We start from the raw sequence: 17887 nt of genomic DNA, 5'->3' as shown, positions 1-17887 counted from the left end.
TGCACCAACACATCCTATTTTAAGCATCATAGCCTTTCTTTAACATTTAAGGATTCCATCACTAGCAAGCAGTGATTGTATTTATCAGCTCAATAATTTAAGGAACATGATCAACTTTCAGTATATTTTCATGGGGTAGTAATGTTAAATGCTGTACTTCGACATTTTATACCACAGCAAACTGGTACTATTCATGTGTTTAGAATTTCACAGATGAATAATGTCTCATGTCCACCTTCATTTCCAAGAACGTAATAGCTATGTTGTGCCAGAATTCTGTTTTTGTCAACAGTGTCACTATCAACTTAAACACAGAAATGGTCCTTTTCTTTGAAAGTTCATTGTCCTTAATTATCTTTTATTCAGTTATAAACAATTTCCTACAGCTATACATGTTATCTCATACACTTTTTCACCACCATTTTCAACTGAAACCACCTTATCCTGAACAATCACTGTTAGTTGTATTCCATTTTATCCATTCAGTTAACAACAGTTAGGAATACTGCATTGTGGTAGACAGAAATTGTACTTACCTAGTTAGTCTAGCTTTGTAACACTTCCCTCATTACTCTATTTTGTAATGGACAACATTTACAACAATCATCCAGCTGAGAGAACACACACACACACACACACACACACACACACACACACACACACACACACAAAGAAAGAAAATGGGTGACTAAATTATCTTATTTCATTCTTTTAAAAATGGTTGACTAAAACTGCTTTTTCCCCCATCTACTCTAGTATCTCCCATTGCACTGTTTACAAAGTGCTTTCTTCATACAACAGAAACAGTTTTCTATCAGTCTTTATTCCTGCTAAACATTCTGTATTACTGTGCAACACCACTTAAAGATCACCACTGTCAATGTTTTTAAATGATGCAGTCTATTTTACCACACTAGCCTTAAACTACCAGTTAACTCCTGACATATGTTGTTGCCTGCAGTTTATGCTTCACCAAAAGAAGACTAAAATTTTGTAAAATAAATTTTGTATCCTTACCTCTCTTTGAAGTTCTGGATGGGACCTTATCTAAGATACTTTCTGCTTGGTGCATGAATTCGGCAAAAAGTTCTCCTCGACCAAGCAAAAAGAAGTCCTTTATTAACTTCAGTTGTAAAAAAAGTTTCATATCTTCTACAGCCAGCTCCCAAAGATGCTACGAAAACAGTTATTGTTTTTACTGCTATTAAAATAATCAGAAGATATAAGTGTTATGTTATATTTGTCAGTTTAGTGCAACATGTTCATGTGAGAAATATCATTTTATTTAAGATCATTGTAATAGGCAAAATAAATTTTATTTGTGTGATTAAGATACAAAGAATAATATAATTTATTTGTTTAAGCTCTGGTAATAGCTTTAACTTCCCTTTGTTGCAGCACAGGGTATTTAATTTTAATGAAAGACTTCATGAAACATTTTCAGATATGGCTTTTTTTTAACTGACAATTGGTGCACTATTTATGCAAGTACAGTAGCAGTGTCCGGCACCTTCCAGAGAAGCGACCAAATCGGTGTATGTGCAGGAAGACTATTTGGACAAATCCACTCTGGGACCATGTGACATTAGGTGGCACAGTCCGAGACTGACAAAAAAGTGCAGAAATGACAATATGTCTGCTGAGTTCTCTAGCATTTTTGAAACGCTGTTGGTACAAGGAGGTACTGCCTGACTTTGGGATAGTTAAGCACTCTATTAAAAGTACTACAGTGGACATAATTTTAAAGAAAACTAGCCATGCCATAGTAATGTACAGGATATGACAGGCAAAGTACGAACTTTATCTTAATATCGAAAGCCTAGTTGAATGTCACCTATTTCTCTCAGCAGCATTGTTGCCATTCGATTGAGAATGGGTAGACATAGCAACAGTAATGCAGCAGCATACTAGTTTGTGCAACCAGAAACTTAAGCAGTGTAGCAAGTCTGAGCACTTAAATCATAGACAAGTAGACATGGAGACATGAAGTCCAAGAGGGCCTATAGGACAGTGGTTAACGTATCCAGCAAGGAACTGGACAACAGCTCTGTTGCATGGCTGAACAAAAGCCTTCGTTTTCTCTAGCCCCATGACATATAATGAAACCAGCCATTGCTAGCAGAATATGCATTGCATTAGACATCTCACACACAAAGCAGTGAAGGACGTAATGCTAACTATGAGCTGCACTTTAACAAACGTCATCAAAATCTAATATCACCCTGGAAGAATGATGGAAGCTTATTCGTATTACTTGAGAACAAGGAAAAGAAAACAAAAATAGGTTGTAACAATCACCACCTACAATACATTGGATCTTTTGGCCAGTTTGCACCTGGGACTGTAAAGTTGTTTCACCGTGTTCTAACAACAGTGTACTTCCTGTACTGTGATCAATATTATGAGAAAACATAAATGGGAAAGAAGAAGCACTGAACTCTGATCTTATGCCCATCTTATTCCTGTGGTACACAGGCAATACTTTTTTGACATGACCTCATAGTAAAAGTGTACTGCTACATTCTGTCAATGATGTAAATAATGTCCATCCCTGCATTGAAACAAGAGACCGGCCCACACTGACCAGTGCAAACAGTTTTCACATTCATGTGAACAAGAAAGCACTTTTGAACAGATTGTGACACAGAACAATGACGATTTGTAACAACCAACACCTTCAGTTGGAACTGCAGCATTTGATACTCCAAGTGGACCTTAAAATAGATGCTTCCTCAAGTTGTGTAACTGGAGAAGGGGAAAAATCCCAGATTGCCTGGTTGAAAAGAAAATGCTTTTTCCTGGGTGAAAACACATTTTTTCCTGGGCGAAAATACACTGCATCCCAGGTGAAGGTACTTTTTTTCTGTGTTAAGTGAAATATATTTTTCCCTCGCAGCTGTAAAGCTTATGAAACCTTTAAACAGTAAAGGTTTTATACACCGGCATAGAACTTCTCAGCACTTTAGGAAATGAAAACCAGCATAAAACAATGTATTTTGGAAAGATTTTTGATGCGTGTTAACATGTACACTGCATATTTTCATATTACGAAGGTATAAATACAAATTCCACCAAATACAGTGCGGTAGCTTCCAAAGCACTGACATCAAGATTGGAATGCTCAATGTGCTTTTGTCAATCATAGCTCATGTCACATGATCTCGGTGCTCAATGACAGCAATTATTCAGAGCTAGGACATGTGATGAAGTCATCCAATACCAACATCACTGTTAGGCAGTGTGAACACACAAACAGGAAAAGTTAATGGTTTAAATTAAACAATGGAAAATCCAGGATGGAATAATGACAAAATTATGAAAAGCATAATTGCACTCACTATATAGTGGAGATGTTGATTCCGAGACAGGCACAACAAAGAGACTAGTCGATGCGTAAGCTTTCAGCCATGAGGCCTTCTTCTGAAACAGACAACATATACACACATTCACACATAAAACACAGCACACGCACACACAACCATTGTTTCTGGCTGCCTGGGCCAGACTGAGCTCTTTTTTATTTATTATTTATTTATTTATTGGTTGTGGCCATCTAGGACGATTTTAAGTCTTGTTGCACTTAGCACTGAACCTGGTTTTTTTTCTGAGCACAGTTTTCCCTCATTCGTTGTGTGTAGATCTTTTTGCACTCTTCTGTCCAAAGGACACCATCTCTTCTTTTCAATTGCTCGTCTTGGGTTATTCTGTTTGTCCCTATCTTCTTTCAGAAAAGAACTCTGTCAAAAGCATCTTCGGGTTTGATATGTAGCATCTGGAGGCCTTCTTTGGTGTTTTTAAACTATGGCATTGTAGTTTTTGGTTTTGAATGAAGCAATATATTTATGATTAACCTATTTCCATCCACTTGTTTGAGTTGACCATAAAATCATGCCCACATTTTACGGATTGTGTCTGTATTGTTTTCTAGTTTACTGTAGACTTCCTTTTTCACCTGTTTTGATGGATACCATTCTTGTACTTGGATCCTAGGATTCTTCTATTGATTTTGTGTTCTTTTTCCTCCAGTTCTTCGAGGAGTCTTTCATCAGCATTTAGGGATATGGTTTCAGCTGCATACAAAGCTACTGGCTTCAAAGCTGTTTCATAGTGATGTATCTTAGTGTTCTAGGAAAGGTAGTTTTTGTTGTAGATTAGCGGGATGTTTGGTAACAGTTTCTAGTTTGCTTATCAGTTTCCGAAGCACTTCTCTGTGTAGTCCATTTTTCTTTATGATCTCCCCCACGGTCTTGAATTTGTCCACATATTTTGTATGGAGGGCGTCTTTAATGTTAGTCAGGACTTCTGTTTTCTCAAATGATATTTGTTCAGCGATTTCTTTTAACAGTTCGATTTGAACTCTAGTGGTGTATGTCGTTTGACAGAATGGCTATGTCATCAGCAAAAGCCAAGCAGTCTACCTTGATCCCCTTTGATCTGGTTCCAATTTGCAACAGGGTGTAGTTGGTTTCCATTAACCTTTTGCACCAGGTTCTGATGATCTTTTCAAGGATGCAGCTGAAAAGCATTGGAGACAAGCCATCACCTTGCCTGATGCCTGTTCTGACATCAAAGGAATCTGAGAGATGTGAGGAATTTTATTTTGGATTTTGTGTCTTTTAGGGTAGCTCTAATTAATACTTGCAGTTTAAGGTCGACCACGAACTCAATTAGGATGTTCAGCAGGACCTCCTGGTCTATGGAGCTGTATGCCTTCTTTAAGTCCACAAAGACGGACACACAGTGTTTGGACCTTAGATGAGTTTATATATATGACATGACCCAGTCTGGCCCAGGCAGCCAGAGACAATGGTCTGTCTGTCTGTCTGTCTGTCTGTGTGTGTGTGTGTGTGTGAGAGAGAGAGAGAGAGAGAGAGAGAGAGAGAGAGAGAGAGAGAGAGAGAGAGATTGTCTATTTCAGTAGAAGGCCTCATGGCTGAAAGTATAAGCATTTAGTAGTCTCTTTGTTGTGCCTGTCTGTGACTCAACAGCTCCACTGTATAGTATAGTACATTCACAAGAAAAGCCAAGCTTTCACATATAATATTGGTCACCAACAATATTTATGCAGTCACCCCTCCCCCCTGTCCCCCTCCCCCTCCCTCAGAGTGCACCTTTAGGCAGGACCCAAAGAGCACAGCCTAAACTGTAGCAGCTGAATATTTCTGACAAGCAACATTATAAATTTCGCTGCTTTGCATCAAATATTTTGTGGGTTACCTGACTGAATACAAGTTCTTTCAAGCACTTTCACTTTTCCATAGAAAAGCCAGTAACATATGAAAGTGCTCCAAAACTATCCTCACATTTTTATGGGCAATTATACTTTTTGCCATCATTATTGCATAATTTGTTATCTATGAAAGAACTGAAATAAATCTGAAAAACTAATCTTGAACCATGGTCTTTTTTTGCCTGTTTATCCTTTAAGATATATCAAACACAAACGGCACACAAAATTTTAAATAACGGCATTAATGGCTGGTCTTCTGGGCTCAAATTTTTTTTAAGTGGCTGGTTCTCAAAGTGTTAAAGTTACAAATGACAGACAATTGCACCATGATTTAAGAAATTCATCACATATTCTCACACGTAACATAATTCATGTTGCATAAAAGGATATTTACTTGGAAAGTGACACTTCTCAAACCACCATTTGCAATATTTTCCCGCGACCTGTTAGAAATGTCAACAGTTGTGAAATCACTCTCATCAAAAGGTTTTGTTATGAAGTATTGCATAGTCTTCATCCTAAAGCCTTACGTTTTGCTGCCAGCAGATGCCTACAGCACTGTGTTTGGTTGTAAATGGCACATTCTGTTTGGTACTAATGTTTTTATTTTGGCGTTTTTCTCTTGTTTATGTTTTACTGCTGCAGTATTATTACGCAGCAGAGAGCTAACGTAACATTCTTTGTTAGACTCTCAGTTCTTACAATCAAAATACAGAAATTTCATTGAAAACTAAAACAATGAAAAATTCCCATAATTCAATGAAAATGCTAGGTTCTTTTCAGATGAAAAAATTCCTGCATTTTTCCTGATTATACTGGTTGTGTCAGGGCGTATGCACCCTGTTAACCCTTGCAGGAAGGCAAGAGCAGCATTTTCAGATGGGCAACAGTTCCACACGCAACTTGACATCACTTGATCCATGAGTCACTTCAGATCTCCCCTAGCCCCAGATGCTGCTCGCTCTCTCACTTGTATATAAGCAGAACATATTTCCAGTCCCATCAATCACTAGTTTTTACTCCTGATGACAATGGCAGAGACAGCTGTTTAAGCTCCAGAATTTTTTCAAAAATTGTGGCTTAAAAGAAAAAAAATTTATTCATATTATATTTTCAAAATCTATTCTCTATACGCAAAATTACTGTAATTTGATACATTATACAGAAAATTTATTTTCAAATGACCCTGCAAAATCCAATTAAAATATTGGGAAACTGTCTGGCCAAGCATAAAAATACTTCATGAAGAGTCACAACTGAACGTCTAAACCTAATGAAACCAGTACTAACATGTAATTCACTTAAATTCATAGGTAAAAGATGTATACAGCCAATGATATACCCATGGAAAGGCGCCCATAGTCTTATTTTACCAAATAGTTTGACGTGGTGTCATTCTGATCGGAGGAAAAGAAAGTAAGACCAGTCTACATTATAATTTGTTCACTATAAATAACAATTACATTAAATATGAAATACAAGGTGCTTAAAAAATCCAACAAGTGACCTGAAGTTGAAAATTATTAAACTAATAGAAGCCCACAAATAATAGCAACAAATTCCAAAGTGCATAACAGTTTGTATCACCCACAGCTACACAAACTTGCTGCTTTAAGAGAGATACTATAATCAGATAAATACTCTCCTTATACAAGGCGTCAACAGAAAGTATTCCATATTTCGAGAGGTGATAGTATGGACCAAAACAAGGAAGAAAACATCCAGTAAACATGAGCCCTAAACCACATGCCTTAAGAGCTATGAGCATTTGTTCATCTTCATTACATAAAGCACTTCTAGTACGTGCTATTTGTTAATACGAACAACCTACAGAATGCAATAAACAAATGAAGATACATTCTTCTGTTGTCCATGGATACAGCATGCAGCAAACATCCAGTAGTGTTGTTATTGTAAACCATACATATTCATAGTTCTGGATAAGTACAGCACATACATTAGTTCTAATGGAACCAGTTTGTTCTCTGATAAGTTTGTGAAATGCTATTACATTGTGGTTTTATCTTTGTGCTTACCAGTATAATGGAAGCCTATTATTACACATGGGAAATAGCAGGCATGACCTTATGTTATGGTTTCACAAATGGAAGCAACCATCAACCCCATGTCCTGTATGCTGAAAAATAACCAGAACCCAGGGTACAAACTGCACCATTATTCAACAATCTTTTCCCATGACTAACACACTCTTGCTCTATGGCTCCATCAACAGAGTATTGTGGCAGACCTCACAACATTCATACTCCTGTTGTGGAGGAGCAAGTATTTCAACGAATGGAAGAAGATCCTGGAACTAGTGTAAGTGGCAGAATTTCAGCACTATTGGGCCAATCCTAAATAAACAATTGTTATATAACATAGGGTGTGTCCAAGATCCTCAGCTATACGATAAGCCTGCTGCAAGCAGTTCTGTCAATGGTTGTTACAGAGATATGATGTAGATCCACTTTTCAGAATGGAGACTGTTCACAGATGAGACTGGTGTCATGTAAGATCAAATTCTCAATTTTCATAACAAACATGTGTGATCTGATATGCGAAAGTCACATGCAGTTTAAGAAGCAAGGCATCAGCACCAATTTTTTGTTAATGTATTGACAGTAATTATTGGCAAGAGGCTAAAAGGAACTTACATACTACCAAACAGGTTGGCTGATCAAAGGTACCTCCAGTGTCTTCAAAAGAACGTCCCTGTCCTGCTAGAGAAAGTACCTTTTCAACAGTGGGTGGAGATGTGGTTCACATGTGATATAGTACCAGCCCATTTTCTCTGAGATTGTTTCCTTGTTTGTTTACTGCACTCTGTAAGTTGTTCATATAGCAAAGAGATCGCAGCAGAAGAGATGTGTTTCACAGTAGCAAAGATGAATGAAGGCTTATAGCTCTTAGTTTTAGAGCCTATCTTTACTGGTTTTTTTTCTTGTTTTTGTCCATACCACCACTCTCAAAATATGGAATACTCTTGTTTTTAATAACCTGTATATTCAGCAGATAAAAGTAAATAAATAAAAGCACTAGTCAGACTGCTCTACCTGACTGTAGAATATGGGAAACTGATGACTTCCACTGCAACCTCTATCACAGAAACATACTTCAGAATAGACAAAGACAGTCATGCCTACTGGTAATCCCACACCTCTGTGACACCACAGCACAGATTTTGCACAAACTATCACAAAACACAAAATCTTAAGCAGTAATATATCAAACATAAGGTTTCGCAACTAGATTTGATGAACACGCAGCAGCTTTTGACATAAAGCAGAAGAAACTTATTTCAGCCACTATGTAGGATAGATGCACTATTCAAACCCCCTTGTTTCAGTGCCACATTGCAGGAAGGTTCTCTGGTAGCACTTTATTTCTTCTGCTGGTGACCATATTAACTGTAAGAGACTGATTTTTACACACACACACACACACACACACACACACACCTTTTTTTGACAATTTTGGCTTCTAGGTCAACACTCCATGGGGCCCTCCCTCCTCCTAATCCTAGTGAATTAACTCTTTAACCACATTAGCAGTAAGGTGAGTACAAAGATGCATGTTCGCACTGCTTTCACATACAGAACAAAAATTGGTAACTCTTCACAACCGTAAGTATAAAATTCATTCTTTGCATTTTTGGTACAAACACATCAAGAGTAACCTAAAAGATACAGCACTAACCTCGGTAACACAAAGCCGAATTTCCTCAATCGTATTTTCAAACTGTGAGACATTGAAGGTATCCATCGCCTGCAGTTCTTTCAACTTCAAACAAAACTCATTTTCCCTGTCACCCCAAATGGTGGCAACACTCTTGTGTTTCTTAACTGCAAAGATAATTATTAGCATACAAAATGCGAAATTATGAGACAATGTAACTATGGTACCGAAACTACAAAACATTACCTCTCTTTTCTCGAGGATCACTTCTGAACATAAGAATTGTTTGTCCAATGAACAAAATTTTGTATGCAGATGATATTGAGATATACGGAGGCACAACACTGAAGTCAATAAAATAGTCATTATATGTGGGATAATTAACCAGACTCTCATTCCTCTGTAAATAAGTAATACATTAAAGTCAGAACTTTTAGAAATCATTACAGAATTAATAAAAAATTATACATCTCAGTTGCTGGACAACACAATAGAAACACATTGTCAATGTTACAGTAACCACTTGTGTATTATTACCAAGAAAACAATAACTATTCTTAACACTTCTTTAGTGTTATGTATAGTGTAGAAAGTAAAATGTAATCTTATACATAATGTACTTTCAATACACAAATATCTCATGTGTTATAAAATGAAACTTTAATAAAAAAATTTAAAAGAATACTGTGACAGTACTGGAAATTTCAGAGTGGTGTATAATGAACAAAAATTAGGAAAGGCAATGACCCACCTGCATTTGACTGATGTATGGCACCTGGACACCCATAACAACATAGAAATTTCACTAGCCTCTGAAAGAGCTAGCACACTGTCAGACACTATCAGCCACACTCAGACATGCACCCAAAAATGCAGTCCTCAGGACAGAGAATTACTGGGTGGCAGGACAGGAGATGGCAGTGGCTCTCAGCAGCAAAATAAGGATTAAATAGAGTAACAATCACAAAACTGAGAAAGTGGGAGAGGGAAAGAGAGAGAGAGAGAAAGAGAGAGAGAATGTACAGGAGAAAGTAAAGAAAAACTTTTAAACAGAGCATGAATGGGGTAAAAACTGACAGGACAGAAAACAGTGAGGAAAATTGACTGAGAGATTGTACCAAAGGATGGAGACTAGTAGAAAGGTAGGTTGTGGGTTGTGAGAATGGGGGACGTGCTGAGGGAACTGTTACCAGCTGTGGAAATTAGAGGTACTTTGATAGGAGTGCAGGAGTGGGCAGCAGAATTCAAATGACACTTGTGTTGAAGCAGTTGCAGTTACTGAAGTTAAAGATGGTGTGGTGTGCAACAAGTTCAGCATGCAAATTGTTGAGTTTAAATGTAACCCCAGTTTGGCAGAGACAATTTTTGTGAAGAAGCAACTGCTTAGTTGCTGTACAGTAGTTACAGTACAATTGGTAGATACCACACACCCAAGATCTTTCACAATGGCTCTTTCTTTGGTCAGATAGAAAATGCCCATGAACAGTTGCAAAAAGAAATGGCAGTTGTTGTATAGAACAAGTTCTGCACCTTAATCATCCACAGGGGAATTATCACTGGGGTGGCATAAGGCTATAATATTTCATGGGTTGCATAGGCTATAGAAATAACAGGACTTTTAAGAGAAAGGAGGGAGGAGGGGGGGGGGGGGGGGGAGCTTTGAGTATCATATTCCTTATTTCAGTTGGCAGTAGTAAAATCCATGTGAAGGATATGGTTGAGTTCTTCAAAGACTGGATGAAAACAGGAGTACTAGTTGTTTTCTTGCTCACAATGGCAACAAGTTTGTTGTCCTCATGGTAATAAATGCCAGAAGAAACCAGTTTCTAATATAGTCTGATAGAATTTTGTCTGTCTGGAAAGACAAATTTGGGTAACTCTTACTTTTCATTGTCAAAGACATACCCATGGGTACTGAGGTTATATGCATTTGATAAAGGAATGAAAGGGAGTAATGAATTGTTTCCTGCAAAGTGGTACTCTCGATTTGCAGTAACAAATAAAAAAAGAGGAAAGAATAATTTACTCAATATTTAAGGGAAAAGCGAACAAAACAAGTTTCTGAGGTGATAACTAATAGTAGAACATAACTATTACATATATTTTTGTAACATTATCCATTTAGAAGCATAGAAAAAATGTGTGTCCAGCTAAAAACCATGAATCTCTGAATACTTATTGAATTTTAACAGAGGTACAAACCTTTTTTAAAGAGCTATTTAACAGTTTCTTATTCAAGCAGGAACTAAAGTTTTCAAAAGTGTTGTCCTTATATCCATAATAGTGGCAGAACTACAAAGATTTCAAATAGTTTCTCTCCCTGACGCAGAAAATATTTTTGAGGCTCAGTTAATTTAGATCTTCATGCACAAAAAAGGCTAAATCAATCAAACAACAAAATCATATGAAAAAGACTTGGAAACATGTGAGCTTTAAGAGCTAGTGGCACGTCTTCCTTGTAGAAGGGTTGAAGGGAGGCTTTCCTTCTCATCCTGTCCAGTAACAGTTTTCTTTCCCTTCAACCCTCCTGCCAGGAGGAGGAGCCCCTGGCTCTGAAAGCTCACATGTTTTCCCATCTTTTGTGTCTTTTCTCTTGCTGCCACTTCATGAGTAGATTTTTTAATATATCTATATTATGTTCTTAAATAACAGAATCAGTATGGACTAAAAGAATTCAGTTACATACCGACACAAAGGTTTCAGTTCCCAGCGAGGACTGTGATGGAGCAGTATCTTCTTTCTTTTGCTGCTTTATGAGAAATTCATCACCACATTCTAGAACACCACACAATAACCAGCTGGATAGTTGCTTGAAGAATACTTTGTGACAGTTATGTAGGATGCTGAAAGGAAGTCCGTAAAAATAAGCTCTCAAATTAATTCTCATTGGTAAGAAAATAATGAAAGACTTTCAAACAAATTTCTGACAGCATTCACAACCACATCAAGGAACATTGTATGGCATGAACTTATCTGTAATCAGTGACTTGTGCATATATGAGGGTGAATGAGATGTGCTGTAACAAGAGAGAGAGTAGCCAATACAACCATTTCATTATTTCTGTCTGTCATATGTGTTGTGAAATGTGAACAGAACAATTAGCAATGGTTTTTGGTTTACCGCACTCTTGCTCACAATTTTATTAGACAGAGAACACGTATGATCATGCATGTTTTTGTGCCAACTTTTCAAGTTAAATTACGAACAGAACAACACCCCTAAGTGGAACATACCACACCATCATTGCTAAATGCTTTAAGAACAAATATAAAGCAAGTTGTATAGGACTAAGATAACAGAGAGATAGACAGACAGAGAGAGCATACTGGCACTGTAACCTACTCTCTGCCTTTTTCTATGCAGACTGTACCACACATTTGTCTTCATTAATGCACCACTAGCGGCAAGGCATAATTTGTGAAGTACTACCAAGATGTTATAACAACACACGAAGTGTGACATCAAATTGTATGCATAGATATACAGTGAAAATAATTGACCAGAAAAAAATAGAGGACAAGATGCAGTAAATGTAGAATGAGCATTAACATGGCACAGCCCAACACATTTTCAGAGAGAAACTAACACATTGCTGCTTTCAACTCTAGCACCGAACTGAGTGCAATTTTGACTTCCTTCAGGAAATTTAAAATAATCCAATCAGTAAGTGCACAAAATATGCATGTAGACTGCATGGAACATGTGAGCATTTTTGACTTCAGGACTTTGTTAGGAATAGTTAGGAGGCAAACATACTAAAAGATGGAAAGGTCCTATTTTTCATTTTACATTTGTATCTCAGAAATGGTGCACTTTAGAAAAAAATATTCAAAATAAAAATGAAACATACTTGAATTTCCTGTCTAATTGTCTCTATATGTATCTGTCAAATTCCCAACATTTTTAGAGATATGCATTATTGAGGGGCAATGATTTTTGAAAAATATTATTTTTACCTCAATACCAGAGAAGGAAAGTTGCTATTCATCATATAGCAGAGATGCCGAGTTGCAATAGGCACAATAAAAAGATTCACACACAGACATAGCTTTCCGCCATTAAAGCCCTTGTCAGCAGTACGTACACACACACACACACACACACACACACACACACACACACACACGTCTGCAGTCTCAGAGAGCTGAAACTACACAGCAAGCAGCAGCACCAGTGCATGATGGGAGTGGTGACTGGGTGGGGGTAAGGAGGAGGCTGGGACAGGGAGGGGGAGGGATAGTATGGTGAGAGTGGCAGACAGTGGAGTGTTGCAGTTTAGACAGAGGGCAGGAGAGAAGGTGCGGAGGGGGAGGGAATAAGTAGCGGAAAGGAGAGTAATAAAAATAAAAATAAATTAAAAGACTGGGTCTGCGTGTGGCGGTGAAATGACGGCTGTGTAGTGCTGGGATGGGAACAGGGAGGGAGCTGGATGGGGGAGGACAGTGACTAATGTAGGTTGAGGCCAGGAGGGTTACGGGAACGTAGGATGTATTGCAGGGAAAGTTCCCACCTGCGCAATTCAGAAAAGCTGGTGTTGGGGGAAGGATCCATACGGCACACGTTGTGAAGCAGTGATTGAGATGAGGGGTATCATGTTTGGCAGCGTGTTCAGCAACAGGGTGGTCCACTTGTTTTTTGGCCACAGTTTTGTCAGTGGCCGTTCACGCGGACAGAAAGCTTGTTTGTTGTCATGCCTACAGAGAATGCAGCACAGTGGTTGCAGCTCACCTTGTAAATCACATGACTGGTTTCACAGGTAGCCCTGTCTTTGATGGGATAGATTATGTTAGTGACCGGAGTGGAGTAGGTGGTGGTAGGAAGATGTATGGGACAGGTCTTGCATCTAGGTCTATTACAGGTGTATGAGCCATGAGGTAAGGGATTGGGAGCAGGGGTTGTGTAAGGATGGAAGAGTATATTATGTAGGTTCGGTGGATGGTGGAATACCATGGCAGAAGGGGTGGGAAGGACAGTGGGTAGGACATTTCTCATTTCAGGGCATGACGAGAGTTAATCGAAACCCTGGCGGAGAATGTAATTCTGTTGTTCTAGTCATGGATGGTACTGAGTTATCAAGGGGAATGCTCCTCAGTGACCGGACTGTGGGACTTTGGGAGGTGGTGGGAGACTGGAAAGATAAAGCACAGGAGATTTGTTTTTGTACAAGGATGGGAGGATAATTACGGCCAGTGAAAGCTTCAGTGAGACCCTCGGTATATTTAGAGCAGGACTGCTCATCATTGCAGATGTGATGACCACGGGTGGCTAGGCTGTACGCACGGGACTTCTAGGTATGGAATGGGTGGCAGCCGTCGAACGGAGGTATTTCTGGTAGTTAGTAGGTTTCATGTGGATGGCAGTACTGATGCAGCCATCTCTGAGGTGGAGGTCAACATCTAGGAAGGTGGCTTGTTGGGATGAGTAGGACCAGGTGAAGCAAATGGTGGAGAAGTTGTTGAGATTGTGGAGGAATGTGAATAAGGTGTCCTTACCTTCAATCCAAATAGCAAAGATGTCTTCAATGAATCTGAACCAGGTGAGGGGGTTAGGATTCTGGATTTTTAGGAAGGATTCCCCTAGATGGCCCATGAATAGGTTGGCATAGGATGATGCCATCAAGGGGGGAGGGGGGGCGGTGCCCATAGCCGTACTGCAGATTTGTTTGAAGGTAATGCCTTCAAAGGAGAAGTAATTGTGGGAGAGGATATAGTTGGTCATGGAGACTAGGATGGAGGTTGTTGGTTTGGAATCCATAGGGCGTCTGGAAAGGCAGTGTTTGATAGGGGTAACGACATGTGCATTAGGAATGTTAGTATACAGGGAGGTGGCATCAATAGTGACAAGCAGGGCACCATGTGGTAAAGGGAAAGGAACTGTGGAGAGTCGGTTGAGGAAATGGTTGGTATCTTTTATATAGGAGGATAGATTCCGGGTAATATGTTGAAGGTGTTGGTCTACGAGAGCGGAGATTCTCGCAGTGGGGGCACAGTAAGCAGCCACAATGGGGCCTCCTGGGTGGTTAGGTTAATAGACTTTAGGAAGCATGTAGAAGGTGGGAGTGTGGGGAGTGGTAGGGGTAAGTAGGGAGATGGACTCTGGGGAGAGGTTCTGCAGGGTGTATACATGGACAAAGAAAAAAAATTCCCGGATTTTCCCTGGACTTCCCAGATGAAAATACACTTTCTCCCGGGTGAAAATACACTTTTTCGGTGTTAAGTGACAGTATACTTTTCCTCGCACTGTAAAACTTATCAATCCTTAGAATGTTTATGGTTTTCTACACAGACGTAGAATTTGCCAGCACTTTAGACACGTGATCTCGCCAGCTGATGACAGCGTATGACACGTGGCGTAGTCAACCAACAGCAAGATCACTCTTCAATAGTGCGAACACACAAAAAGGAAAAGTTAATGATTTAAATTAATATACATAGTGTTGAAAGCTTTCACAAATAATATTGGTCTCTAAGATTAATAAGCTGCAAGAGAAGCTAAGCTTCCACATATAATGCTGACCTTTATGCATGTGTTACACTTTAAGATACATCACACAAATGTGCCAGTAAAATTTTTAATAGCGACGTAAATGTCTGATCTTTTGGGCTCTAAATTCTTCTAGATGGTCGTCCTCAAAGAGGAGGTTTTTAAATGAGAGCCAAACGCTCTGTGATTTAAGAAATTCATCGTACATAGTTCATCTTGCGTAAAAGGATATTTACTTTGAAAGTAACACTTTTTCAAACCACCATTCGCAATTTTTTCCCGTGACTTGTTAGAAATTGGTTCATTTCAGCAATTGCCAGAGAGCACCAGATAACAGGCGTCAATGTGCCTGTGCAGCTACGATGACGTAGGTAGCTCGTAAGTGTAAAACATTAAAAGATCTTGCATTATGTCATAAAAGAAACAAGACAAAAGAGGATACTTCAAGAGCATCAGAACTTCGTGAACCATAATAAAATGCATAATTCGGATGTAAATTTTTCTTTAGTACCAGTACTGTGTTATCTCACGTTTAGTTCTTTATGGCATAATGCCATATGAGCTAGAAAATGGAAAACGTGCACTTGAAATGCAACGAACAGTTGAAACTAGCCAACAGTGTGAAATTAAACACTTCGTTTCAAATAAACTGACTGCCTCAGCGCAAAAGATTAATAAAAGCCAAATCTCTTTAGCAAACCGGCAAAAATAACTTCATTGTTCTGCAAGGTGATCGATGCTTGATTGTCAGAAAGATGGAAATAAAACCTGAAACTAACAACATATTTTAGGGCCTTCCGTAATTATGCGAACATATTTTAATTCATTTGGTAGCTCTCGGCCACAGAAATTTGTTTTGTTTTCATTTAATGTGAGAGCAATAAACGAAGAGGAAATAGCAAAATCACTGAATGTAAATACAGGTCACGTGGAGACTACCCACCTCCCCACTACAACTCTGACTGCTCTGAGCATCATCCCCGGATCTACAATATTTCCGAACTGGAGCAATTTAGATAGTGGCGCCCAGCCATACATCTGTAGCCAGAAGCGGGAAAAGGTATTACCCATACGCGAACTCAACTGCGGATGCGCAACAGCCCGCGTGCAACTGCTCAAACAAATCTAATGTAAACAGCTGTCACGTCCCGCTCATTGGAGGCAATTTGTTGTTAGGAAGCCCTGCATATTCTTCCTAAAGCCTTTGACACACTTTCGTTGGCAGACGCTTGTATGAGAAGTCTGTTTTGTTGTTGTATACGGTGCATTTCCTTTGCAACTGGTAACTAAAACAATGAAATAAAAACCGGGAATTCTAAAGAATTCCAGGGTTTTTCCCGGTTTTCTCCCGGACGAAAAAATTCCCGGGTTTTTCCCGGATGTCCCGGGTCATATACACCCTGTTCTGGGATGTGCCTAAGGATTTGAGTAGTGATGGAGATCCTGCTTGACTGCTGGAATGGGATCATTGCAGCATGGTTTGTAGGTGGAAGAATCTCACAGCTGTTGGAGCCCTTCTGCCACGTAATCCTTGCAGTTCAAAACAACAGTGGAGGAGCCTTTGTCTGGAGGTAGGATTATAAGATCAGAATCAGTTTTTAGATGGTGGACTGCAGTTCTTTCTGCAGATGTAAGGCTAATATGCATGTTGAGGGATTTGGTGAATGATAATGAGGCAAGATTCGAGGATAAGAAATTCTCGAAAGTTAACAGGGGGCAGTGGGGGTGGACCACGGTTGGTTGGAGGAGTGAACTGAGTTAGGCAAGGTTCAATATTACTCTTTGGTTGAGTCTGATTGGTCGATTGGTGGCAAAAAAGTGTTTCCACTGAAGGGCCAGGAGAAGGAGAGCAGGTCTTTAACTAATACTGCATGGTTGAATTTGGGAGTGGGGCAACAGGTGAGGCCTTTCGAAAGAACTGATATTTCTGTGGGCTAAGAGGAAAAGTACATGACTGTGTTGCAGGTCTGTTTAGGTTTTGAGTTGTGTGTGGTGGTGGGAGGTAGTTTTGGAAGGTGGGGTAAGTGTAGTAGGTCAGACACATGGTTTGTCAGCTATGAGGGGGTGTGGGGGAGGTTTGGAGGTGTTTGTAGAAGTGGAGGACAGTGGTACTCCGAGGCAGGAGTAGGAAGTGAGCAGGATGGAGAGCTTTTTGAGGTGGTGTTGTGCATGTTGCTGAAGTTCCTGCAGGTCAATAGTTTCAATGAGTGTAATGGCTTCCAGGAATTTGGGATTACATAGTAGGAGAATTTTGCAAATGGAGAGAAGAACTGCAAGGAGGATTGGGCCTGGTTGATATGGTTTTGCAGGATTATGTTGGTGAGAGCTAAGGATTGGTGGAATCCGAACAAGTGGAGGTCACTGTGGAAGGAGTGGTGGCAACCAGAATTGGGTAATTTGATGGTAAGGCCATTATGGGGGATTTCATGAGCCAAACAACAACACAGAAACAGTATGTGGGTCTGGGATCTGGCTAGGAATAAGGAAACTTTTCTGTA

The 17887-nt window shown here is 39.3% G+C and overlaps 1 protein-coding gene across 2 annotated transcripts in view; it reads right to left on the bottom strand.

Moving 5' to 3' along the window:
- LOC126267157 (gamma-tubulin complex component 4) overlaps positions 1-17887 on the bottom strand; it is a 150407-nt gene that overhangs the window by 69794 nt on the left and 62726 nt on the right. For both annotated transcript variants that reach the window (XM_049972100.1, XM_049972103.1), the window contains exons 5-8: positions 11592-11748; positions 9152-9305; positions 8927-9072; positions 1018-1174 (exon numbers count right to left, since the gene is read on the bottom strand). In XM_049972100.1, the coding sequence (XP_049828057.1) occupies positions 1018-1174; positions 8927-9072; positions 9152-9305; positions 11592-11748 (614 nt within the window). The remainder of the gene's footprint in view (positions 1-1017; positions 1175-8926; positions 9073-9151; positions 9306-11591; positions 11749-17887) is intronic.

The sequence above is a fragment of the Schistocerca gregaria genome, chromosome 4, assembly GCF_023897955.1.
Source record: "Schistocerca gregaria isolate iqSchGreg1 chromosome 4, iqSchGreg1.2, whole genome shotgun sequence".
Lineage (NCBI taxonomy): Eukaryota > Metazoa > Arthropoda > Insecta > Orthoptera > Acrididae > Schistocerca > Schistocerca gregaria.
This window is presented reverse-complemented; position numbering and strand designations above follow the sequence as displayed.